This window comes from Cinclus cinclus, chromosome 8 (genome assembly GCF_963662255.1).
Source record: "Cinclus cinclus chromosome 8, bCinCin1.1, whole genome shotgun sequence".
Taxonomy (NCBI): Eukaryota; Metazoa; Chordata; class Aves; order Passeriformes; family Cinclidae; genus Cinclus; species Cinclus cinclus.
This window is the reverse complement of record NC_085053.1, coordinates 26798220-26824662: the sequence shown is the minus strand read 5'-3', so window position 1 is coordinate 26824662 and position 26443 is coordinate 26798220. Positions and strand designations below refer to the sequence as shown.

The window sequence follows — 26443 nt, the reverse complement described above, 5'->3', positions numbered from 1 at the left end:
GTTCATAGCTTGGGGCTGTTCTCTCCATGGAACAGGAGCAGCTTATCCCGGGAATGAGGTGCCTCCCATCCCTGCTCCTGCTCTGTGTGCAGACCACACAAATTCTGCTTTGCTGCCCCAAAACATGGGCTCCCAGCGCTTGCTTTATTCCCCTCTCACTCTGACACGAGCTGTTGTTGTGCCTCTAAATGTGACAAAAAGTCGAGTTGGGGTTTATTTATTTATTTTGGGAGAAGCCAGCGGGTTAATGAGTCGATATCTGTGGCTCTCCTCAGCCTGCCTGGGGTGCCTGGGCTCTGCTCCAGAGTCCCACACCAGGGCAGAGGGCAGCACAGATTAAACATTCACCCACCACAGCGCCCTTGGGAATCAAGATAAAGAATGGAGTAAACCATGAAAATTCCAGGAGGGGAACAGGCAGTGCTTCCTCTCAGCTGTCTGGTGTGCCACGTCCTGAATGGGGCTTATCTCCCTGTGTTGATGCACTTTAGAAAAGCAGCTTCAGGAAATGAATGAGAATTAGGTTGATTTACTTCATGAATTGAGAAGAGAAGGCTTTGGGCTGACCTTCTTACAGCATTTTAGTACCTGAAAGGGTTACAGGGGAGATGGAAAGAGACTTTTGACAAAGCCTTGGTATGACAGGATAAGGGGGAATGGCTTCAAACTGAAGGGTTAGATCAGATATGAGGAAGAACTTCTTCACTTAGAGGGTGGTGAGGCCCTGGCACAGGTTCCCCAGGGAAGCTGTGGCTTCCCCATCCGTGGAAGTGTCCAAGTCCAGGTTGGACGGGGCTATGAGCAACCTGGTCAGCATCCCTGCTCATGACAGGGGGTTGGAGCTAACTGATCTTTAAAGTCTGTTGCAATCCAAACCATTCTGGTATTCAGTAATTCGGATTCCTTTTGGTAAGTCCAAGGTATCAGCACAAACCTCCTGCTGCTGCTCCTTCTAAAAGGCACCCTTATCATAGGCTTAAGATGAGCTTTATTCTGCTTCCTAGACTGATCTTGATGCCTATCAGGATCAGTCATAAAATGTCTAGAAGAACGTTTTATTTATAGGGAGAAAATATGGAAAGTTTTGCTGCCCCCTGGCTCTAATGCTTCTGTCCCCTGACTCCTTAATGCTCACAGCTTTCCGGCCTGTGGAAGTTTGTTTCCTTTTTTCTCTCTTCCCCTCTCATCTTGCGTGGGCTTTTGCCAAATGTAGTATTATTCGCAGTCAATTATTTGGCCAGATGTAGCTGTAAGCTTTGTGAGCTTTTGGCAGGCCTTTAAATTTATGAGTGTATTCTCCCTGCTTGTCAGCTGGTGTGATTTTCACGGGACCTGAGCCCTCCCTGGGACACTGGGATACTGGGACCCCACATGTGTCCTGCCTGTGACCTGCTCAGCACTGTGTTTAGGCTGAGCATCTCCCTGAGCCAGCTGAAAGCGTGTGGATCGAACAGGAGAGCTGCTCGGATGGGTTTGTGGTTTGAAACAGTCCCAGCTCTGATGGAGAATCATCCCTGCAGAGACCAGGAGAACTCGCTGCACCTTGGAGGGTCTGGCTAAGGAGACAGCATTTGCAGGAGTTTTTTGGGGAGGGATGGATTGCCCAGCTGGGTGTGGGTGTTCAGGAGGTGTCCATGGGGTGCAATTTAACCCCATCCACCCCAGCAGTTCTCTGTATTTGGCTGGGGCTGTACTTGTCCCTCCTTTCCATGAGCATCCCACCAGGCTGCACTCTGGGGAGAAGTATATCCTAGCAGGGGCACTGAGAGTGTCTTGAGCACAGATAATCTCCCTCTTAATTAGGCAAATCAGTTGTTTCAAGGAAAGAAGAATAATAGTTTGGGGGGGGGGGGGGAGGGAAAGGAAAGCTCATATCCATCCCACTTTAATTAAATGTAGCGCCAAGCTCGTGACTGTCACAGCCCATTTCTGTCATAGCCAGTGCCAGGGAGAGACCTGGCCAAAAAACCCCTGTCTGCCTGCCTGGGGCACACTGAGACAAGCAGGTACTGTTTCCTTTCTCTTTTCTTTGTCTCTGAGGGCGCTGATGAGGAACTGTTTGCTCCAATAAAGAAAATCAGCCAGGGGAGGTAAACAGTGCTGAACTCTTCAACTGTTGCTGCAGACACATGCAGCAGCTCCCTGCAATTGCATTAGGGCACCTCACTGCTTTATTTCCTGTCTGGCATCACTGCAGGGATCGGGTGCATGTGGGGGTTTTATTTATTTATTTATTTATTTATTTATTTATTTATTTATTTATTTATTTATTGGGGGTATTTCCCCCCCTCCTCCCCCCAGAATCTGATTCATCCTCCTTGTGCCTCTGGAAGCTCCCATTCCCATGGCTCACCCCTAGATTAGCCTGTCTGGGCAGCTCACACAGCATCAGGCTGCTGACCACTAATATGAAATATAATTGGAGCAATTCAAACCTCTCCCCCAAGGGCTGGTTCTTTACATCATGTACTACCCTGTGAAAGTAATAAAGTCAGTGAAAGGGGTTATTCAAGAGAAATTGTCAGTGTTTAATAAATTGTGCAATTAAATGCAATAAAACCTCAGTATGCTATTCATCTGTTCTGTCTTAACACTTAAGGCTGGGGCTTTTTTCAGAATAACGAAGTTCTGTCCTAGATAATTTTTTCCAATTTCCTCATTAGACAGGTTTTTGTGAAGCCTTGTGCTGAACTAAGCTGCCAGAGCAGAGCACCTAATGTAATCATGGCATATAAAAAGTTATAGAGCAGTTCAAGGACTTAAGTAGCTCGTAAATTTTTCTTCGTATTTTCTCCCTAGTTCAGTTCAGGGCTGAATTTCAGCCATGGCACTGCAGGCAAAAATCGTGGTCCCTTTTTCTCCAGCATGGGATGGTGGGATGCAGGGGAGTGATGGACTGAAACAAAATGTTCTTTAAGTGCCCTTTTAAACTGCACTCACTGATTTGGTCCTTTTCTTCAAGAACCTGGGCTCTGGTAACTCTGTGGGAGAGGAATTGAGTGTCATGGCCAGTATCCATCACCTGCACTGAGAAATATTCTTAATGTCTCTGTGTGCCACATGTTTGGGTTGTGTGTGCTCTGCTTCCTGGAGTGGCATTAAAGGCAAGGGCAGAAGCATCCAAAGAGCTTTGGGGACCCTGAGCTGAACCAGCACCATGGAGGAAGAGCATTTTGTCCCAGGGGTCATTAGGAGTGCAGCACCAAGGAGGATGGGGATGGACTGGGCTTCTCTGGACAAGTACTGGCCTCTCCCCTGTTTGGTGATTGTGTACTGAAAATAAAGTGCAGCTTTCATACCCAGCAGGTGCATAAACAGCATGCACCTTCTCTGCCAGGAAAGCTCTAACATTCAATTCAGTGTTTGCCAGATCCTCCCAAGGGAAATTCTCCCATTGCTGGGTGACACTGGGGAGAAGGGCTGGCCACACTGTTCCTGCTTGGTTTCTGTGCTGTGCTCCTGCATTCCCCCCCTATTTTCATCTCTTTTGTCTTCACCAGCAGTGATTTGTGAGCCTTTGGAGGATCCTTTGAAGGAGCAAATTCTCCTCCACTGCTTTTAAATTGTCACCAGGATCAGCGTATCCTCAGTGACCAAGGTTGAGTGTGCAGCCTGTTTCTCTCTGAAAACAGTATGATTGTTCAAATTGCTCATTGCCACCTCTGTCAGCAGCTGTTCTGTGCTCTCCTCTCACCCAGGAAGGTGTGACTGACTTCAGAGCCCTCCGAGCAAAATTTCAGAATGAGACTGACTCGGCCAACAAGCTGGGGCTGAAACCTCACACGGAGATCGCTCCTAAACCTGGCTCTTCAGGGAACACCGCGTCCAGCCCTCTGCCCCTGACTAAGAGAGAGGTGAAAGCGTCAAAACCTGCCCATCCCACGTCCCAGCCCCCTGTGCTCACCCAGCACACACCCTTGGCACGGCCGCAGGGGCACAGCGAAGAGCACAAGGGGAGCACCTCGGAGAGAGGGCTGAGCTCCCTCAAGAGCAGCTCAGAAAAACCTCTGCTGTCCTGTGGCGCTGACCAGCAAGGATCAAGCCAAACATCTCCAGAGCACCCTCAGCTCCTGGATTCTTTCCAGCATGTCCTACAGATCTGGGAAGAGACTTTATCCCGCAAGGAGAAAGCAAGTCCAAGAATCCCAACGCAACGGGTGGCAAACTCAGCTCCTGCTGCATCAGGCAGTGACAGGATGCCAACCTCTGGAAGCTCCCCTGTGCTGGACTGGCGTGCCCAGAGGAAGGATGGGAATGGGATAGCTCTTCCTCAGGCTTCCAGAGGACACAGGAGCTCTGATGGAGGGGGTGCTGAGGTTGTGGTGGCATCAGTGTATCATGCACCAAGAGAGCCACCTCAGCTCCAGAAAGGTATGGTGAGGTGTATTCTTAACGCTGAATATAGAAATATAGGAGCATATAGGTGATCTGGAAATGCAGGATAGAGCAGCAGGAGAGAAAGGTTCCTAAGGGTTGGGACCCTCAAACAAGAGGCCAAAGTGGCCCATTGGAATGCTCTGTTCTTGCTCTGGAGGTCCTGGAGATAAGAAATGGGTCTGAAACTGCTTCTCCACTTGGGTAAGGGGAGGATTCCCCACATCCAACAATTTTTTTTTAAAAAACTCTCTCTAAGAAATTGTCCACATGTTGAGAGCAGGGTGGAAACTGAGGACAGGAGACCATCTTAGTTTTGGTGTGCTTTGGCTGTTTGCAATTCCAAGGTAAACGTGACTTCAAATAGATGTGAAAAGCTTGGCTGGTCTGCAATGACAATTTCATTCTAATTAAAAGAGCTTAAACCTGAATCCCCCTCCCTGCACCCTCCCAGCTTTGCAAAAGGTCATATTTAAGATCTGAGAAGATATTTCTAAGAGAAAGTGGTGCTGGGAAATTCAGAGGCTGTGAAGCTCCCCTTGCTGACGTGCACCTCACCTGGACTGAGCACTGCAAACAGCCACAGCCCTAAATCCTGGTGGATTAAACTCTTACCAGCACAGAAAATTGGGCTGGTATTTTATAATCCAGAGGAAGGGAGCTGTTGAGAGCTGAGACCCCAACACGGTTCTTGTGGTAAAAATGTCTAAAAATGGGCATTTCCATTTGTTCTGCTGTTCTGGTAGCATGGTGAGAGCCCCACTGTGTGATGGGGACATTGAAACTGGGAGGAGACACAGTCATTTAGAAATGTCAGTACAACAACTAATGATCCTACATGGATTTTTGCTTAAATCAGAGCTAATTGCTGCCTGTCCTTGTGCTTCTCTGGAGCAGAATCAGAACCTCCCTTCTGCCAGCCTGGAGCAGGAAAATGGTTTTACAGCCGTGGGAGCAAGTGGCCAAGGATTAAATCTCTCCCTTCAGTTGAATCTCTGGGTCCTGCCCCTGGGAAACCTCCAAGACCCCCAAAGGTTGATCTCAGTGCTTTCCAAAGCACCATGCCTTTGGTCCACAGAGGAAATGAAACAAGTAAGAGATATTTAGTCTTTTTTCCCCAGATCTGTTCTATAGAAAATGAATTAAAACGTGCAGTTTATTGACATCTGTACAGCCGCGATTTCCAGCACGCAGAAATCCGACATTGTTACTTGTTTATAACTTCTTCCTCAAACATTAATAAGAGCCCAGCAGTTTCAGTGGGGCCGATTTTTGCTCTTAATCTGGAAAAGGGATCTGGTTTTCCAGGCTGGACTCCATCCCATGCTCAGAAAGCTGCTTCCCTCCCAAGGGCAGCGTGCTGAGAGCAGTTTACAGCTGGCTGTAAAGCAGCAGCAGCTGCCTGTGAGCTGGGCTGATCTGTATCTCCCCTCTTCAATGGGAAATGCCTTGACTCTGGAGCACGTAACTGTGGGAAGGCACAATAAAATTGTTAGAAAATAGTCTGTTAATCCTTCCCCCCCCCCCCCCCCCATTTCTGTTTTAAATACAACAGAGGGCAATGTCGTTAAGTGTTTCTACATCAAGAAATGCAAAAGTTCAGTTTCCCATAATAAAACCCTATTGATGTTGCATAATAGAATATTCTGGACCACTTATTAAGCTGCTAAGTGGTGTTTCTTTATAGATACAGCCTTAATTATAGCCAGATCTTTAGGCACAACTTTTGATTAATTCAAAGGGAGCTGCTTTTGTAAGAAGGGCTCTGCTGAACTCTCTTAGGCTTTGCAGTGCCAGTGCTTATTGGTGTGCCCTGGCTTTGATAAGAATGAGAGGGAGAGTTTTTTTCTGAAACGATTTTCTAGCCTTTTCTAAACATATTAATCTGATGGGGGGAACTAGTTGCATTTATATGCCATCATCTCCATGCCCCCCCAATATTAGCTATCTCTGGAAGGCCTGAGGTTGTTGCCTGGAAATGTGAAATAATAATGACATATTAACAGAGCCAAATCCCCAGTTTCTGCTGGCAGTCCTGTGTCGCTCCTGCCTTTGTGTGCAGCCAGGAGGGGCTGTCCCTGTCACACCTCCCATGTGCTCTGTGGGGACCTGGGCTCACCTTCCAACACTAATCCTCTGTGTCTTTGTGTGCAGCTGCTGGAGAAGAGGATTACCTGACCCCTGAAAGGTGAGCCTGGGGAAAGGCAAGGTGATGGGAACATCCCCATTCCATTTCCTGTTCAGCTTGGAGGGAATATCCCACTCCTGGGGGCAGCAGCTTGCTCCAGGGGTTGTTCAAGGAAGTGGAAGTGTGCAAGGCCAGGTTGGATGGGATCCTGAGCAGCCTGGTCTAGGGGAAGGTGTCTCTGCTGGTGGGAGAGGGAGGATTTGGAACTGGATCATCGTTAAGGTTCCTTCCAACCCAACCCATTCTGAGATTCTGTGACTGTGTGAACCTACATGGCAAGCTTGAAGCTGGCTGGGATGAGCCTCTCCTAATGGAGGAAACTTCACCCCTCTTTTCTCCTGTGGGCTCTTAAAGCCTTGTGGAGAGCCATATCCATGTGTCTTTAGGTCTGGTTTAGTTGGTGGGAAGTAGAACACTGACACTGCTTTAGTTGCACAGTCACCACCTCCCGTGTATTTTTTCCTTCCTGTTTGCTGTGTACTCAAGTTTTGTGTTTGCAGAAAAGAAGTGCTTTTGAAAACTGCTGCTGAAACAAAGCCCTGGCATAACCAGCGGGTGTTGAGGGTTTCTTTGCCAGCAGCAAAGGAATTTGTATTCCTGCAGGATTCTGTGATCCTGTGCTTGTGCAGCCAGCACAGGAGCTGGGGCCACAGGAGCCCCTGCCCTCCCTCACCATCCCAGCCCTTCAGCTGCCTCCACGTGCTGAAGTGAGGTTTTTATCAAGTGGTGGTCCAGAACAGCTCAAAAATCTTGCAGACACAATTCTTCTGTATGCAGGGAGATCCTGGCTTTTTCTGGCCTCTGACTTGTCATAAGTGGTTGAGCAGCAGCCTGTTGTTTGTACAACAAGAACAGCAAAAGTAGAGGGAAATATTCATAGATATGTTTTGTTATAGTTGTGAAAAGGGGAAATGGAACAGCTGAACCAAAGCAAAGAGAGGGGAATTCTTAAAATACTTTCAGTGCCCAAACAACTCCTCCAGCTATCAACAGCAAGTTGTTCTTGACATCATGAGGTGCTCCTGCCAGCCTGGTAACTTTTAACCTGTACTTGTCAGAAGAGAACTGGTCAAAGAATAACCTCGTCCAAAGCTGTTGTACACTGCAAGGAGCTATTCCAGCAATGTAATGCAGCAGGATTAGCTGTCTTGCTCCAACACTTGTGATATGGTCTTTACAGTAGGTCACTCGTTAAATATTAACTGTGTGATAACAGGGGAAATTAATTGAAAAACTCTGGCATAAAAGTAAAATAGCAGCAGTTTGGGGACAGGAATTCCCCTCCTCGAAGCCTCACCAGGAATGAGGTCTGGTCTCTTAGAGACCTTGCTAAAGTTTCTTGTGCTGACTTTTCTTGAGCCCTGATGGCTTGTGTGGGGATAAACAAGCTGTGGGACCAGCAAGGCAGTGTCCCCAGTGCTGGGGGGCTGCAGGGGACACCAGGGGGCTGGGGCAGCCCCTGCTAGCAGCACAGCCTTCTGCTTGACTTTAGGGATCGTTTCTTTCCCTGATTTCACTGCTGTCAAAGTGTACCTGGAGTTTCTGGCTCCTCGTCTTCTGGTTTGTGCTCAGTCCTTCCTCTGTTGAAGCTGAGTTGTGGCAGCTGGGTGATTCCAGGAGAAACAGACCCTCCCTGTGGTTTTTTTTTTTTTCAGACTTTGAGTCAGAAGAAGTTCCTGCTAGAATTCTTCCTGGTGCTCTTTCTCCACCTTAGCCTGTCCCCAACCTGTGTTGCAAGCTCTGTCTTGTTCGCTGCTTCCTGGCACATTCCTAAAATGCCAAAACACTCCACCACTCTGGGTGGAGGGGAAACCTGGTGGATTCACCCTGGTATTTCAGGAATGATGGGTTTTCCCCCTGCATCTACTCCCAAGTGACACAAAGGTGAATTTCTGGAGGAGGGAAGGAAAAGGGAGAATGGGGAGATGGGAACTGGGCTGGGGAGCCCATCACTGGTGCTGTGTGGTGCTGGAGTTGTGGTGCTTTGCCTCCTCCTGGGGCTGGCACGTGCCACTCATGGTGTTGGCATGGAGTGGGTGGCTTGATAAGCTCAGGAGCAGGACCTTTAAACATCCCCTCTGCTATCTCTGCTTTCCCTTTTGTTCCCTTCCATGGGAAGCCACGTGCCAAACAGTGCAGCTGGGAATTGTTATCAGTTTCAAAGTACCTGACTAGGCTTGAAAAATGCTGTACTTTGATTTCCTTGGGAATTTTTTTTTGTTTGGTTGTTTTGTTTTTTTTTTTTTTGTTGTTGTCTTTTTTTTTCCTTTTTTTTTTTTTTGTTGGTTCTGTTTCTGCTTGAGGGATTGGTGTAGGCAGGAGACTCTAACCCTGGTAGGAAGTCTCCTGGTATGCTTTGAGCCCTCTAAATGCAGCCTGGCCTCCCAAAGGACAAGCAGTGGGAGCATGGAGTCAGGGGGAAGGTTGGCTGCATCTGCCACAAGTCTCCTCTCCCTCTGAGGAATTCCTGATTTCACTTTGCTTTTTTTGTAGTCTCACTATCAAAGCCTATTGATTTCCTTGTCCTTAAGAAGGATTTTTTTTTCATACTACTAAAAGGGACAGGAAAAAAATAAATCTTTTATCTCTTTTTCATCTTCTCAGTGCTCAACTTGAAGAGCAGAATAATTATGGAGAAACCCCGATGTACCTGAATCAGTCTGGGGACACCACAACCTTGTGTGTCATTGAAGGTACTTTGAAAGGCAGGACTGTGAGGTGAATTACGTGCTAGATGGGGGGTGGGAAAGCCTTTAAAATAGGAAATAATACAGTTTCTTGTTGAGAAAAGTGGTTGAGAAAAGGAGCTGCACAGTGGTCTGGGAGAACAAGTATGACTGTCCTGTCCCCCTGTGCAGTGTGAGGACTCTGGGGCAATGACAAAAAAAAAGTTAAAATTTTGGGGGTAAAATTTTAGTAAAACTCAGTGGTGAATGTCATAAGATATCACCCATGCAGAGGAGAATAAAAAGATAAAGAGGCAAAGCTCAGCTTCCTCTTGGGAGCAGAAGGGCACAGACTACAAGACTTTTCCAGGGCCATCAATATTTTTTCCCAGTATAATTTTGTCTATCAAAAGTGCCACTGCTCTGCTTTTACATTGTCCAGTGTTGCCTCTTTTGGGGAGGTGATTTCTGCCACATGCACAGATTTTTTTGTCTCCCAGTGGGAAAGGAGCCAAGCAACTTCCTTGGAGGGGACTCCACAGCCCCCTGGAATTTCATAGATCACTGAAGAATGTGACCAGTCAGGCTTGGTGCTGAAGAATGCTGGAATAGCAGAGGGAAGAAGCTGTAGGACATGGTGAATGTCCATGGTGAATGTGTGCCTGGATGCTGAGCCTCCCAGCTGAAGCTGAGTTTTGCACCTAAATGTGCAGTGACTTTAACGTGGGTTAAAACTAATACATGTTCATAAATATCTTTCCTAGTGCCTAAGGCAGAGCCTCAAAAACACAAGGTAAGTGTCTTGAAATCTTATAATATCTGTATTTCTTACATGCCAAAAATTTATCTGTGTGTTGTTTGTGAAGACTCTCAAAAAATAAATAAGAAATTGCAGGGGGGACACAAAGACTAATGAGATTCTCAAAGATACCAGTGGGAAGAGTCAGTTCCCTTGACTTCCACTGCAGAAATGTAAGGAAGTGATAACACCAACTGGATGGATGTTGGTGGTAGACAAAGTGTTGAGCACCTATATCAAGAATGTGAATTTTTGGAGAAAAACCCCCACTGAAATGTTCTGGAATTTCCTGCCAAGGGTTATCTGGTGCTGGTAATCCCTCTGTGAAGATGTAAAAGCAAAACTGAGCCAGGCTGCTTGGCTGGGCAGCACACTTGGAGTTCTGGCTCATAAGTAAGGACAAGTGTGGTGGGCAGAGCTGTAGGGGCTCTCACCCCCTGCTGCAGGGATATCTCTGCTTCAGAGCACTCTTTTCACTTCCCCCTGGCTGCAGAGGGTGCCAGGGGGGATATCCTGCAGGGAAGGCAGGATCCTGCATGGCACAGAGCAGGAATTGCTGAAGCTGTTCTGGAGAAGCCCTGCCTGGCTGAGCTCAGCTGAGAGCACACATCACCTCGTGCCAGGAGATGATGTCCATGTCCTGGCTACCAGCTCTGGCCCTGCTGAAACAGGGAAGCTACTCTTTGTAAAATGTCGAACTCCACTTTCAAGTTCTGGCTTGCAAAGCCATCGAACTGCCTGGGAAATAGCACAGCTTTCCAAATATGTTTATCTCTGTGTGATTTGCAGAGAGGTTCTCTGGCTTGGCTGGAGTATCATTTTATGGCAGGCTGGGAAATCTTTAGTTACGTTTAAAACACTTCCTCCTCCTCCTCTGCAAGCTCTCCATTCTGTAATAGCTTCCATGCTGGCCAGTAGCTTCATTGGTCCAACCCTAGCACTCTTTTATTATCCCTGTATAGTTTGTCAATATGTGTATTCTCTGTCCTGCAAAGTAGATGAAATATCCTTGTCTGATGACTATTCCAAACACAAAATACTTTTGGGCTTTCTAAAGAAATATTTCTTCAAATGCTAGTTGACAGTTGAGGCCTTGTATGAAAGCTTGACTGCTTAGAAAAGCACAGTGGCTGAAGCCTTTCCTCTTCTTTATTCTAGAAACAGAAGATTTTTCCATTTGCCAAATCCAGGTAATTTCCTTTCCTCTCTCTCAAACTTCTTCTATCCCCACAACTGATTTGGGTTAGGAATTGAATATTGTAACACTCAGTAAATAGAAAGAAATTTCATCTATTTCATGACCAAGACAGCATAGATGATGCTTTTCTATGCCAGAACTCATGGTTTCCAAGATTATTTTCATTCTAAAGCATATCTGGAGGGGAGATTGTAAAAAATAACACTGTCTATTCCTACTGAAACCTGAACAGTGTAAACAGGGAGAGTTATGAGGCTCTCAAACTGGTTCTGGGTCCAAGACAAGGCAAGGTCCATTCTGAATTTCACCCTACAAATGTCACACTTTGAGCTCCCTGTGGTGTGTATTTATGGTCCCTGTCTGAAGGCTGGATTTTTTGGTGGTGAAGAGTTATAAAAAGGGGTCACATTTGTGGGAAATTATATGATACTGGGAAAAAAAGGTATCAAGTCCTGCATCCTGTTGCTGTTTCTTCTTCCCTAAATCTCAGTACAGCGTGGTGAGAGGCACGTTGTGTGATCCAGGTACCACCACAAAAGGATCTATTTTGCCCTTTCCTGCCATGAGGAAACAATCACATTAGTTTGTCTCTCTTCCAAGAGTTATTTGTTGTATCCCTGAGTGACCACTGGCCTTTAGATTTGGATTTGCCCTTTCTTTACTGGTGGTCCTTTGGGCGTCTCCCTCATTCAGAGGGAAAATAAGGTTCTCATTTGGGCACTGTCACAAGGCAGTGTGTTTGTGACTCTGCTGAAGTGTCTGTGTGCTGAGATCTCTCTCATTTCTGAACATTTCAGTCCAGAAAGAGCTCTAAGAGAGGATGGAAAAGAGGGAAAACCAAGTCATGAAAGAAAAAAACTGGAGGAGAACAGAATTTTCAAGGTACTGTATCCTTGAGGTCAATTTTAATAATTATTGTAGGATGTCTCTTCTGTCTTCTCCCTCTTTGGGAAAGTTGAAACTTGAGCCCTTAATCCCAGGGGGTTTCCACTTTTTCTTTTGTTTGTTCATCACTCAACTGCTTCAGCCTGGAAGGCTGATGGAGAAGGATGTGAAACTGTTTCAAGTCCACAGATAATTGATATTCTCATGGAAATACATAATAGAAACACATATTAGAAAGGTGTTTCTAAGGACTGCATTGACCAAACCAAATGTCTGGTCCCAGACAGGTGGAAACGAGCGCATGTCTCCCACCAGCCTTGCCAAGGCAGATGGCAGAGGTGGGCTGAAGGTTCTGCAAGGGAAGCAGGATGTGACCAGTCCCCAAACTGCAACATATCCAACCCCACCAGGGCTGGCAAAAGACAGAGCAGAGTACTGTGAGTATCTCATTGCACCATTGAGTGTTTCCTCAATCCCCAGCCCCATCTGCTGCCCAAATGTCTCTTCCATATGGGAAATAACATTACATTTGGATGCAACTCTTGAACCAATTTAGTTAAACCAGGGCAAAAGGTTGCATGAGCATTTGTATTCTGGTCTGAATCATTTATTTTGGCTGTGCAAATAGCTTCCTAAGTTGGTTAACCATCTGCATAACTCTGGCCAAGGTGTTTGTTTTTCTAGCAGATTGCCCTTATCCGTGAGAGCTGAAATCCATCTCCTCTGCTCCTTATAATTTATGGAGTCTCAGGAAAGGGGCTGGCCAAGGCTTGGGATAGAAATCCACGTGAGCAGGATGAGAGCCTGAAGTCTCCCTCTGTCTGATGGCTCCTTGCTCCATCTCCTTGTGGTGCCAGGCTGACTTTGGGCTCCTTCTCTCAGGATCCTGAGAGCCACCTCAGCTGCACAATTAACCCAAACCACAGCCCCTCTGTAAGCACAGTTTTGCCACTTCAGCTGTAAATGTTCATGGGTCCTATTCTGCAAAGGTTCTGCAAGCCACTGGCGTGATATGGCAGCATTTCAAAGATGAGAGAAAAGTAGCTCTGTTGGGCTCTGCGGACAGACCAGGAGAGTGAAGGAGAAAGTGTAAATTGACTGTGACAATGGTTATTTTTATTGGTGTGGTTCTCAGGTATTTCTTTTTCATTATTATTATTTTAAATCACCTCATAATAATTTTCTGGTTTGGTTGGTGTCTGTTTCTGTAAAAGATCTTGCTGGTTTGCTTGGCCTTTGAACAGCTGGAGGTAATTTCTGTTGGGATTTTTTTTCCCAAAGTACTCCTGGTGAGCCTCCTGCTTCAACAGAGAGGCTGATTTGGAGAATTGTTTGGTCCAGCCCTGCCTACTTTACTGAATTTGGATGTTTTGCAGAAGTTTTGGTCTTTAGCTGGGCCATATTGAGGTGGTGCCTGTGTCCAGAAAGATCTACTGCATGAATCAGAATGGTTTGAGTTGGAGGAACCTAAAAGATCCTCTCATTCCATCATGGAAAACATGGACACCTTCCTCTAGCTCAAGTTGCTCCAAGCCCTGCCCAGCCTGGCCATGCACATTCCCTATGTTAATTTACAAACACTATCTGCTTTTATTGGTGTGGCTGTATTTCTGCATTGCTTCAACTCTCTTTAATAAATTTTAAGGTTTTAACATTGCCACTTTAGAGTTCTCCAGCAAAAATCTGTTTCTAACCTCATGAGGTGCAATTCCCAGGCTTGATTCCAGCCCTCAGTGAAATCCATCTCAGGGATGCTCATCCTCCTTGGATCCTTTCCAAGATGTTGATTTACAGGTGTATTCCAATGGACTGGTTCGTTATTTGGATCTTAACATTTCCACCAACCATGCCAAGTTTTCCCTCCAATCACTTCTCTGGAGATCCAAGAATAATCTCTTGGATGGTTTTAGGTGAGGAAGATTTGGGTCAGAGCTGCCACAATTGAAAAAAAAAAAAGACAGACATTTAAAGTTTTTTAAACATAAAATATTTTTATGACTTTTAGAAGTTTTAAAGCTACAAAACTTTGAAAATTGTTCACTTCTGTTTCTTGAAGTGTCTCAGAGCAGAGAATTTCCTGGACTCCTGGAATGGAAAACATATCTGTAGGCTCTTATTTATTGTGTTACCCTCAGCAGCTGTCCTTTCTCTGAGAGAAGTTCCACAGAAAAGCTCCTAAAGCAAAGATCCTTTCTCATTTCCAGGGCCCAGCTTGGGTGTTGGTGCTGCAAAGCCAGAAGGAGCAGCCTTGGACCAAACCCCTTGGCAGTCTGTGCAGGCACCAGAGGACATCTACGACGATGTGGAGGGATTGCAGGGCAGACTGTGAGTGTGGACCTGGGCTCTTGCAGTGCCTGTGTCTATGAAATGCCATTTAAAACCTCTCCTGCAGCAAACCCCCATGTCACACTTGTGTCTTCCTGCAGCCACAGCTCTGATGCCTCAAGTTCCTTCACTTCAGACAGCAGTAAGTGAGGAAGCTCAAGCAGAAGCTGCTTTTAATTTGGGCTGGGGTCCCTGGGAGATGCTGGGAATGGTTTAGCTTCACTTTCAGCATCTACAGTGTCTCCTTGTGGTGGGGTTGCTCTGAATTCCCATTAAAACCAGTGGGGAGTAGTAGACATGTTTAGCATGGAATTCATTTGAGCAGCCCTGAAGCCTCTGTAAGAGTAAAATGTAAAAGGTCTGGGCGCAATTTGTCCAGCAAACCTCACCTTATTGCTACTGAGCAGGGCTTGTCTTAGTGGCATGCCTTGGTTTTAAGTTTCAGGAAACAGCCACGAGGAAACATATGAAGATATTGAGATTGGGGGTGATAACCCAGCAAAACCAGAGTAAGTTGCAATTTCTTAGCTTGTATTTTGAAATTCTGACCATTCAACCTTGATCTCACATGCCAGGCTCTGGATGGAAGCCCTTTTTTATTTTTATTTTTTTTTCCCCTGAATCAACTGCAGAAAAGTTGTGTGGGTGGGTTTCTTCCCTTCTTCATCCATCTTTCCCTTTTGGCTAACACTTAAAAAAGAGGGCAAAAAGCCATTACCAAAATGAAATCCCAAAGCAGTGAGGGGTAATTTTCTTCCTGTAACACCCTCCATCCTTTGGAAGTACTGCCCTCCCAGACCTCTTCCAGCTTCAAGCACACAGGACAGTCTCACTTGCTTCTCTTGATCAAAAGTGTTGCTCAGCTGCAGCTGAGAATTGGCACCTTTCCTGCCTGTGCTCAAGGGACAAATTGTCCCCATAAAACAGGACAAAATGCTCACATTTGAGATCACAGAAAGCTGGAGAAGAACCTGATGTGTGACTAACTTGCAACCTGCTCTTTTTTATGTAGCCTCTCAAGATATTTGCTTCCGTGGGGTGTGTTATAAAACCAATGAGTTTTGCAGCCTCGGGTTTATGCGTTGCCTGAGCTTCCCAAACGGATTAAGAGGCGTAATGTGAAGTTTAGTTGTGTTTTGTGTGGTTCCCTACCCTCGTGCAGTAAAACGTTGCCTTTGTAAGGAATAGAGACAGCCTTTGGGAAAGGCATGTGTGGCACACAATTGCTTGGAGTGCATCTGGTGGCTGTCTCCTGAGGAGCAGAGTGGGAGGAATAATAAGGTGTTGCTGTTGTACATCTGCTTTTCCCTTACGGATGGGAGGCTTGCCCTGCCTGCGTCTGCATCCCAGTCCAGCTTCCATGTGGATGTAGAGCCTGTGTGTGACAGAGAGGGTGGGGGGAAGGGGAAAGCTGAACCCCTGGAGGTGACAGGATGGTTATTAAAAGGAGGAAGTGTCATTTCTCTGCAAATTGTCCGTGGGACCTGCGTGGTGGGGGTGCACCAGCTTCTCCATCCAGAGGGAAACGTGTTCCCAGGATCATGCATACCCCCACCCCCTGGGAAGCACATCCGTGCCTCTTCTTTGCCCCTCTGCACATGGGTGCAGAAATTAAACTCTCTTGCTGATTCACAGAGGGAGCAGTGCATCTTGCTAGGGCTGCAAAGAAATTTCAAGACCATTTGGGACCAAATTCAGAGGTCAGGGTCTTAATCCCCAAACCAGCCTTTCTGTGATCTCTCTATTGATCCCAGGTGCAGGATTAAGTGTGCTGAGATACATAAAGGGGCTTTAATGGTCCTTGTGCAAGGGTAATGACCCCCAGGGGAGGATCTTGGTTGCTTGCAGATACTTTACAAGAAAATTGCTGTGCAGATTTGCAGCCCTTTGTAAACTTCAGAGAGAAGTGTGTGCCATGGACCCAAGGAAACACACAGTGGAAATGCATGATGGAGGGTGGCTCAGAAGGTGCCCCGATGTCTCCTTTAATGGCCACTGCAATGCTTCTGGGTAGTGCTGCCCTTTCCTTCGGAGTTTTCACTCCAAAGAAACCTGGATCACCCTCTAGTTGTTGGGTCGGAGGAGAACAACTTCAATTAACACAGAAAAGTTTAAAGCTAAGCAAAGATATGAGCTTGGATTTAATAATTAAGCACCTTTTGCTGTGCTGGTGCTTGTCCCAGTGAGTGTGTCATCCATATGATGCTGTTAACACTTTAATTCTTCTGAGCTCAAGTCCAGGCTCTGCTGACCTTCCTTTCCCTGCCTCAGGATCTCAGGGGATGCTTCTACACCTCATGTATATTTTAATTTAAAACCTGTTTCTCTTTTGGACAGAACAGAAAAACAAAAGAGGTTTGGAAACCTCTTTAAGATAGAAAAGTTGAAGCTGAACAATTTCAGGCTCAAGGACAACCTAAGGTAAGAAAATGTTGGTGGTCCCACCCTTTCCCCTTCAAAACCTGAGCATTCCTCCTGGCAATTACTTGAGAGCAGGAGGTCTAGGAGTAAGGAAAACTGCTTCTTTTGAGGGGGAAACTTAGGCCAAAAGTGCTTCTATCAACTCACTGGGAGCTACTATGGCAGATGTGGCCAATGGTTCATCTTTGCAGACTCTCCAGGATCTCTGGCATCAGGGATCTCCAAGAGCTGGTCCTATAGCAGTTCCTAGGTTTCCACAGATTTTCTGCTGCCTTTGGTACCTTTCTGATACCTCAGCATGACCCAAGGTGCACAAGGGAATGTAGAAAGGTGATACCTGTGAGCCAGCATTAGGGACAGCCTTGCTGCTGTGGGGTTTTATTCCAAGATCCATTCAGAGCCAAGCCAGCAAGAGCATCTGCTGAAGAAGTTTAACAGTGAGTTTTCATTCTAACAGGGTAGAGGACATAGTGTAACTTCCTGCAGTGCCCTTTTTGGGTACTCTAACATTCAGAACTGTCAATAAGTTTCCAGGGAAATTGCCTTTCCCTCAGAACCTGCAGAACCTGTCCTGCACTGCTGCCAGCGAGTGCCTCACCCTGAGCACGTGCCTGAACTCCAGGAAAACCCTGCCTTTTCTTATTTCTTTGGAGATTTCAGGTTAAACCTTTCCTCTTTCCTCTTTTATGTCAGGAAGGTTTGTTTTCCTTACAAATCTTTTCACATGAGATGCCCTGCAGTGGCTCCTTCAAATATGAATATCATTACTGGGAAGGACCCACCAGGTTTTGTGCCATTCTCCTGTCTCAAAGAACCTTAAAGCTCCTGAAATCATCTTAGATGTCTACAGACATGGTCACCTTTGAATTCCTGGACAGCCCCTGATGTTGGCAGACTTACAGGAAGGAATTACTACTGACTAATAATTCCAGCTGTCCAGCAACCCCCTTGCTGTTGAGAAGGGCAGCAGGAGTTTGGGCTGTTCTTTGGATGCAGAGTAGATCTTTCCTGCTTGATGAACACATGGCTCTTATTGCTGTCAGGATGGAAATGCTTATCTAGCAAGGGATATCTTTTTGGGAAGTGCTGTTGGTACCATGGAGCCCACAAACTTCGACCTGTCTCTGTCCCTTTAGCAGCATCACTGACTGCTTTTTGGGGCTCATCATGGCTTTTTGGGCATTGCTGGTGTGCAGATTTGTTTCTAATAGCCTTTTTTCTATCCACAGACTGGTTTCCATTTCAGTACCAAATTTAGGTAAGCACATACCTGTACCTGACTCCTGGGGATTTGTGTGTGTTTGAAGAGACAAATGTTTTGTACAATCAGCTGGGTGCATTGTGCCTTTCTGAAAATCACGTATTGTGGCTTTGAAGACTTGATAGAGATTTGTATTTCTTTGGAGGGTGGGGGTATTGTTCATTGTTGGGTGGTTTTGCTTTAAAGAAGAGCATCCTTCCTCCTGCAGATCTGGATATATCCAGGAAGGTAACATGGGAAAGTCCATGCAGAGCCACTGCTCCCAGGCTGGCAGCTGTATGTGAGCCCCTGGCACCCTAGCAGCTCTTGGTAAAACTCTTTATTCCTGACTGCTGGAGGGTCAAGGTCACCCTTTACGTAGATGGGGTGGATACAACCTCAACCTTGAGGAGGTGCTGGAGTGAACACAACCAAGTCCTTGTGTTGGGAACCCTGCCTGGGCTGGCTGCATTGCAAAGCTGGGGCTTTGTTGCTGCTGCTGCTCCATCCATGGAGCAGGATGGCCAAACCCATGCAGAAAACTGCCCATAAACACAACTAACCAACCCAAGCATCATTCCTTGTGCTGGACCTTTGCTGGGTGTTTGGGAGCCCCGAGGCTCCTTTTGCATTTCCTTGGCCCCTTTGGGTTGAGTGATGAACAGCAGCCCAAATCTTCCTCTGCAACAGATTATTTGGAGTACCAGGCTCAGAGTGACATCTCCTAACAATTTTCCATCCTGCATTTTGATTGACAGCAGCTGTCTCCCAGGAGGACAACGTGTATGATGATGTCGAGGTGGGACAGAGAGAGACCAGGTGAGGAGGGTGCCCCATCCTGGAGTTGTCCTCAACCCAAGGAGATTTTCCTCCTGCCACAAACCTGGCACAAAACCCACTGAGGGTCATGAACTGGTTGGGATTCAGTCCTCTGGAGGAAGTCCAGGTGTCCTCCCTGTGTGTGTTTAATTTGGCAGGATTATTTCCTCACCCAAGTTAGTGCCAGAGACGTGAAAAGGAGAGAGCAGCTCCCTGAAACACATCAAAAATCAGATCTTTTTCCTAAGGAAGGAAAACTCTGTCTCCCAGACCCAATTATCAGCCCCGTCCTGGCAGGCTCCTTGTCAGAAAAATTACTTTTAATAGGAACAGCATGTCCTGGTGTCTTGCTGCCAGATGATTGCGGTGGCTGCGCGTGCTGGTGTAAATCACAGCAAGTGTTTGCATTTCAGTGCAGGCTGTGGGGGGAGGCAGAGAAAAATCATATCTCTGTAGGTACACAGGTCTGGGGAGGGGACACGATCTGCTGGGAAAATCCTGAATTCCTGCCTGTCTGTTCCTCTCAGAGGGAAGGATGAGAAGGGCAAAGTCTGGATGCCAAAACTTTGGATGGCGAAAGAGCACAAGGACAAAAGGAAAAGCATCGATGACATGGAAAGGTCTGGATTTCCATTGTGTTCCCATTTTGTCTGACTTCGCACCCATCTCTTGAGTGGTTTCAGGAGCAGGATCTCCCTAAATGCACAGACATTTTGTGTTGGTTGATGGCCCTTTCCCTTTAGAGACAGAGTTCAGGAATCTTTGCAGAAAATATCTCAAGGGTGAAAGAAACTCTTGGATCTGAACTGAGTGTAAGAGGGGGATACCCAAAGGTCTTATCCTGAAGTCTTGTCACGACTTTCCACTGAGCTGAGCCAAAAGTTGTTACTTGCTATATATTTGGCTCCTTTTTGCTATTTTAGTAGATTTGGATGGGATTTTTGAAGGAATTCCTCCCTTTGAGGGTGATGGGGCCCTGACTCAGGTTGCCCAGAGAAGCTGTGGCTGTCCCTGGATCCCTGGAAGTGTCCAAAGGAAAGCTGGACGGGGCTTGGAGCAGCCTGGGACACTGAAAGGTGTCCCTGCCCATGGCAGGGGTGAAACCATTCTATGATTCTAAAATTCTATTATTTTGGCAAGAGCCTTGTGTTTCAAAGTATTGATTATTTATGCTGATTGCACTGGCTCTTGCTGTGCCATTTGTGCATAAAAGCAAATTTTTTTTTTTTTTTTTTTTTGTTACTGGTGCTGCAAAAATTCACATGGAAGTGGGAGATTTCCTTTCCCTTTTAGATCACAAAAATGTGCATCACAGCAACCTTTTTCATGACCTAATACCTGGGACTTCCAATGTAAATCAGAGACCTATTTCTCAGGTTCTCACCACAGAATTCCTGCATGGGGCTGCACAGAATTCCTGCATGGGGCTGCTCAAACACCACTGGTTGTGCTGTGCAAAGTCACAGGTATAACTTTACAGACTATCAGGGAGTCCATACAATTTCATCTTTCCCTTAGAGATCACAGGTCCTGTCCAGGGAGGAATCTCTTCACAGCTTAAAAGTCTCTAATTTCAGCTCTTGTTTCCTTTCCTCTTTTAATTTTAAGTGCATCAAAATGAGCCAAGGATGAATAATTTGTTACAAATGGCTGGGAGATTTTTTTTGTTCGGTGTTTGCTTCTGTCTTAGTTTTAAAATGAATGCTACAGCTGTAATTTTGTGTACCAGAAAAAATAGCATCCCTGTATGCAGGGAATGCCCCACTCCCTTTAAGTGGGTTATAAGAACTTGCTTTCCACTTTACAGTGCCATATAAGTGTCTGCTTGGGAGACTTTCTCCTCCATGTGTTAAAAAACCCAAAGAAAATCTGGAGAACTGTGTCAAACCCAACTTCCATAAATGACTCAGGATGAGAGTTATCTGGGGACCCTCTATTTCTGAGTATAAATAAAAGCAGAAGGAGACACTGCTGGGGGAAAAGTGAATTGTTGACTTCCATAAAAACAGGGCTGATTTGAAACACTCAATAGAGAGTTTATTTGTTCCCACGCTGCTTACACACCAAAAAAAAAAAAAAAAAAATCTCAAATGGAGATAGAAATGGCTCAAGTTGTGCCTCACTAACAAATCTGAGTTGTATCTTCACCCTTTTCTAAGAAATAGAGATGTGAACAGTGGGCTTTACTATTCCAAGGGTTCCTTGCAGACAAGGCTGGAATTAGGCTCTGGTTGCAATTTCAGATGTGCCAGGAGTTATTTAAAAGGAGCTCAGAAGTGCATGTGTGTGTGTCTGTCTTGTTGCAGAAATGTCTTCAAATTCAAGAAGAGCAGTGAAGAAAAGAACAAGAAGATGAATGAAGAAGAGAAGCTCTTTAGAGAGACATTTATGGTGAGTGTCTTTCTAGCTGTGTCAGGGAGTAAAGCAGCTCTGTGGCTTGTTTAAAATGTTTAAAACAACCAGGTGTTGTTGGTCCTTAGCTATGCTGGGAAAGTTGTCCCCTGACCTGTTGCCTTCTCTCCTAATCTGGGGTTTCCAGAGGAGAAAAGCAGCTCTGTGGTTTGCTTAAAAGACACCTGGTGAAGCCTTCTTGGTCCTCAGCTGTGCTGGGAAAGTTGTCCTGATGCCTTAGGATTTAGCTTTCATGTATCTCAAATCCTGTACTGCATTAGTGCATAACTCTGAACTGCATAAAAAGTGTTAGTTAACTCTCTTCACATTTTGATCAGACAAAACAATTCCTCTAGGCCTGATATTCAAGGGCACCTTACTGCCTAAGGTCTTGAAAAGTACAAACAAAAGTGAATTGAGGGGGAGCAAACTGGGGGTAAATTACTTCATTACCTGAAGCTGGAATTGGAGGATTAACTTCTGATATGTAAATGGACCAAAGTTATAATTGTCTGAAAAACTTGTGTGTGGGTGTGCCTGTTGAAGACCCACTTTTATTCTCTTAAATTTGTCTAGCTTCTCTTTTAGGTAGCCCACTCTCTGTTTTAGGTTCAGTCCCACTCACCTGTTGCCCTCTCCCCAGTCTGGATCTTCATCAGGGGTGTTGCTGAGGATTTTTCTCCCTCCTTCTCCCCAAAGCCTCACAACCCACCCTGAAATCTCTTCTCCCTCTCCCTCCCTCCCTACCTGCTGCCCTTACCGAGGTTGCACACAGGTGTAGAATAACTGCTCTGTGGGAAATAGAAAAGGTATAAAACTCTCAGAAAGCTGTGTGAGAGCAAATCCCAGGATGGAGAAATGCAAGAATGCTGAAGATGCAAGGACCAGAAACAATAGGACTGTGAGCTATGTAGAGATAGACCTCAGGAAAATATGTTTAGCAAGACAGTAGAAATGTGTAAGCTTAATAATGAATAATTAAGCTTTATCCATTGTTTTAAGCTATTACAAGCAAGCATTGTTCAAAGCAAGATGTACATGTGGCTTTATTAATTGACCTGAACATACGCTTGTCAGCTTTTAATATTGTGCTATTGGCTAAAAAAGTTGTTAAAAGACTTTGTAACAAAGAAAACTTTGTCTGCTGTTCATAGCAGCTGAAGCTGTTCCATCTCCCTTGCTTGGTTCTGTAAAATAAGACTGATGGAATAAAGCTTCGAGACAGCTGCTCCAGCATTCCCATCCTGCGGTGTGTGCATGTAGATGTTGTGACCCTGGGGGATTCTCCCCTTTGTGACAGCATTACCAGCTCAGCCAGGTGACAGTGTGGCTGTAAATAATAAAGAGACAGGCGTAATGGTCTGCCAGGATATCCTTTAATCCACGTGAAGCAGTTTCCAGAAGCCATTTTATCCAGAAGCGATGTTATCCACGCGATGCTACCCAAGGAACCAAAGACAACGATCAGGGCAATGGGTTCACAGTACGTAGGGAATACTTGAGGGCAAGGTTCCAACCCTAAATGACTTTTTAATGGCAAAGGTCTCAGCCCAACCCAGAATCAGCACTAGGAATAAGATGTACATTGGAACGTGCTAATTAGCATCTTCACAGCGCCCGCTGTTGCCAGGGTCTCAGGTTTATGTCCCCAACCCCACCTGGTTCAACCACCACGCACAGACACGCGTGTAAATACAAAACGAGAGAGTAAAACAAACAAAACAAACAAAACCAAAAAAAAACCAACCCCCGCCAGGACCCTCCCAACCGTGCTGGTTGCTCCCTGTCCCGCAGTACCACGAGGAGATCCGTGTGCTCAGCAGGGCCAGGGCTGAGCGCTCGGTGCCCAGCCGGCGGAGCGCCGACCTGCCGCTCACAGCTGGGGAACAGCTGGATGTCATCGCCGCCCCGCACAGCCACGCCGTCATCTGCCGCAACGCCCAGGGCAGATGTGAGTCTGCGACAGCTCCGGGTGCCAAGTCACCTTCCCAAACCACAGCACGTCCTCATCACCGCCTTGGCTCTGATTTTCATTCCCTTCCTTTTTTTTTTTTTTTTTTTCCCCCCCTCTTCCCTCAGATGGGTACGTTCTGGTGGAGCACTTGAGCTTCAGGTAAACTCAGATTTTTATTTATTATGACGCATGTTTTCCTCTCTTTCCTGCGTGGAGATAGCTGGAGAAATGTTCTTAAAACTTCTGAAGGCAGGGGGAGTTAATGTAAACAGCCAGTATTAAATATTAAATAAGCGTTTCCAGTTTTGCTCTGCTGCTGGACAAGTTTCCAGTCCAACTGCAGCTAAAAAAAGCCCCCATCCAGTCATGACTTGTATAAATTAGAGATTCCTGACTTGCCTTCAGATATGCCATGTTAATCCACATCTGCTGCAAACATGGGCCACTCCGTGTGCCTTGCCTTGCCAAAACACACCCTTAAATTCCCTGCTGCAGCATTTCCTTGCATGCTCATGCATAATTCATACAAATGAGCCTCCTCTTACCCAGGTGGCCCTTGCTGGGAAAAATTTCTTTTTTTTTTTTTTTTTTCCTTTGAGACAGACAATATTAACTGCCCTGAGAGCTGCTCTCCCTTGGAGCATCCCTGAAGGTCTCTTCTGTGCTTCCTGCATCCATGACAGCCCATGTTGGTCAGCTGTGGGGTGAGGATAATGTAAATAAAGCTTGGTTTTTTTACACTGTTCAATGTGCAAGAGATGTTTCCTGCTTTTTTTTTTCCTCTTTTTTCTTTTTTTAATTTTTTCCTGCCATTTAGAGTATGTCTTCTCTGATTGTTAGTTATTTTCAGTATTTCTCACTTCTTGGAGTACCCTGTTGGTCAGCTCAGAAATAGCCATTACATTTCTACATTAAAAAAAAAAAGGATGGTGCACTTTAGTTGTTCAATCTCATTGCTGTCAGAATTGCAAGTTTCCCTAAAAGATTTGATCTCTAAAAAGCAAACCATATAAAAAGCAGACCATATAAATTGGAACTGGTTTTGGTCTTAAAGGTATTGGGAGAAGTAGTATGTATCACCACTCTTGCTGTGTTAAATATATAAAATCGTGGAAAAGTTGACTCATTTCTTTGCAAAAGAAAATATGAAAAAAAAAAGAGTAAATAAAGCATTCAGTCAAAATTTACTTTATTTTTTTAAGCTAACTTAGGCATCCCAGATATGTAAAGGCTGACTCCTGGCTCCCAAGGACTCACAGCAACAGGGAATTACCCAACAATTCCCCTGTATTCAGGCTGTTCTGTCTCCACTGTGGGCCTGGAGGATGGTTACCTATTTCCAGAAAAATGCTCCTAAATGCAGGAAGAGAAATGTAAATTGCTAATGGCTTCTCCTCCATATAATCAGTAGATACGTTTTCAAAAGTGAAAAAAAATTGGATAAAGTTTTTACATGGCTTTGCAAGAAAATAAACCCTTAAATCTGACTGTACTGTACAGCTTTTACCCCTTCCTGGCACATTTTAGCAGCCCATCTCAGTTTGCTCATAAATATCCTAAAAATGTAAGATGTTTTAATTAGAAATTATTAAATGTTCCAGGCTTAAGAAAAATAAAAGCGTTGTTTGCCACAAGGCCATTTCAAAGCTGGCATCAGTAAAAAAACCAGAGCAAATATTTAACATTTACTTTTAAGTCTATACAGGCATTCTTATTTATTTTACCATGTGGTTACTATTAAGTGCATTGGCCTGCATCCATCCTTGCAGCAAAAAAAACAAAAAAACCCAAAAAAACAAAAAAACCACCAAACAAAAAAAAACCCAAAAACACTCCCCTGTAAGCATGAGCAGCTTTGCAGCCCTGCCAGCCCAAATATTTGGATTTTTCTGGTGGAGAGGGAGAGTTTGGGGAGCTGGAGTGTGTGTTTGGCTTTGGCACAGGCTGGGATGTGCTCTGTGCCCTTCACCTCCATCCTTTTGCAGGGAGTCGGCCCTAGGGAAGTGCTGGAAACAGTTTCTCCACATTTTTAATTTTTTTTTTTTTTTTTTCCCACGGTGATGCTTAGGATTGGAACCTTGACAAAAACGCCCCCTTCCTCCACTCCTTCCTCATCCTCCTCCTCGCCAGCGCTCACTCACAACTCATGAGGTCTGTTCATCACCCCCTCTGTAAGCACTATGGGCAAATCCTGCATTAGCCACATGTGCAAGCTCTTTTTTGCCTCCCAAGGAAGTCATTTAACAAGTTTTTCTTATTTTAAAGGGAGGTGTTTTTAGGACTCTCCCCCTGTATCCTGTGGCAGAGGTGGTGATGTGCAGTCCTTGTGGGGTTGTGCCCCAAATCCCTGTGAAACACAAACTTCTGCACTGCCAGAGGCAGCTGATTTAATGCAAGGATGCCTTGCAATACCCTTAGAAATGTTTTTTTTTTTTTTTTTTCCTCGTGGACACATTCCAGTGCACGCAAAGAAGAAAACAGCTTGCTATGGGCTGACTCCAGTTAATACAAAAAATGCTTTAGATACAGCAACTTAGATTTCCTCAATTAAACCACAGGTTGACTATATTTAGGTCAAGAGATTGGTCAGGAAATTAAACTCATCCTTTTTTGTTTTGTTTTTTCTTCTTTTATAGTCATATCAGTACATCCTAACCACATCAAAACTTCAAATAATTCTGATGTGTTAAGTGGTGTTCCTCCACGTTTCTCCTCAAAGGGGAAATAATCATGACAACAGCTGTGAGTTGATGAGTCTGATGGAGAACTGAAATTGTGTAAAAAGGGGCTGGGATAGGGTAAGGACAAAGCTGGAGCACTCCCTGCAGCTGTGTGCTTGAACTGGAGTTACATCCTGCTGCATCACAGGCACAGAGGAAACAGGTGCCCAGTTTTGTCCCCGGCACTTTTTCTGCAGTGAAAGGTTATTTTTGCATGATGTCTTCAAAATGCCTCTCTCTCTTGACTTCCTTCTGCAAGGAGCAAGGGTAAACACATGGACCTGGCTCCTGGCATGGATTTTTGTTTAAATTACCCATGTAGAAATTTTAACTCTACCCCCTACCCCTTTGCTCCCCACCAAGCCCTGAGGACATCTGTGGTCCTGCAGCTGGGATGTGCAAGGATCTCCAGAGGGAAACTCCACCAACCAACCCCAGCCTGCAGAAAGGGACTGTGCAGTAA

The 26443-nt window shown here is 45.5% G+C and overlaps 1 protein-coding gene across 1 annotated transcript; it reads left to right on the top strand.

Moving 5' to 3' along the window:
- The first annotated feature begins 381 nt into the window (after positions 1-381).
- On the top strand, positions 382-26443 carry FYB2 (FYN binding protein 2). Its single transcript, XM_062497947.1, is given in 20 exon segments — positions 382-462; positions 3699-4371; positions 5272-5466; positions 6529-6562; positions 9167-9255; positions 9993-10021; positions 11186-11217; positions 12023-12107; positions 12394-12547; positions 14315-14435; positions 14537-14577; positions 14875-14944; positions 16773-16856; positions 18086-18114; positions 18855-18915; positions 19443-19535; positions 21222-21306; positions 23101-23257; positions 23386-23419; positions 26344-26443. Coding segments are annotated over 20 exon segments (2247 nt in total).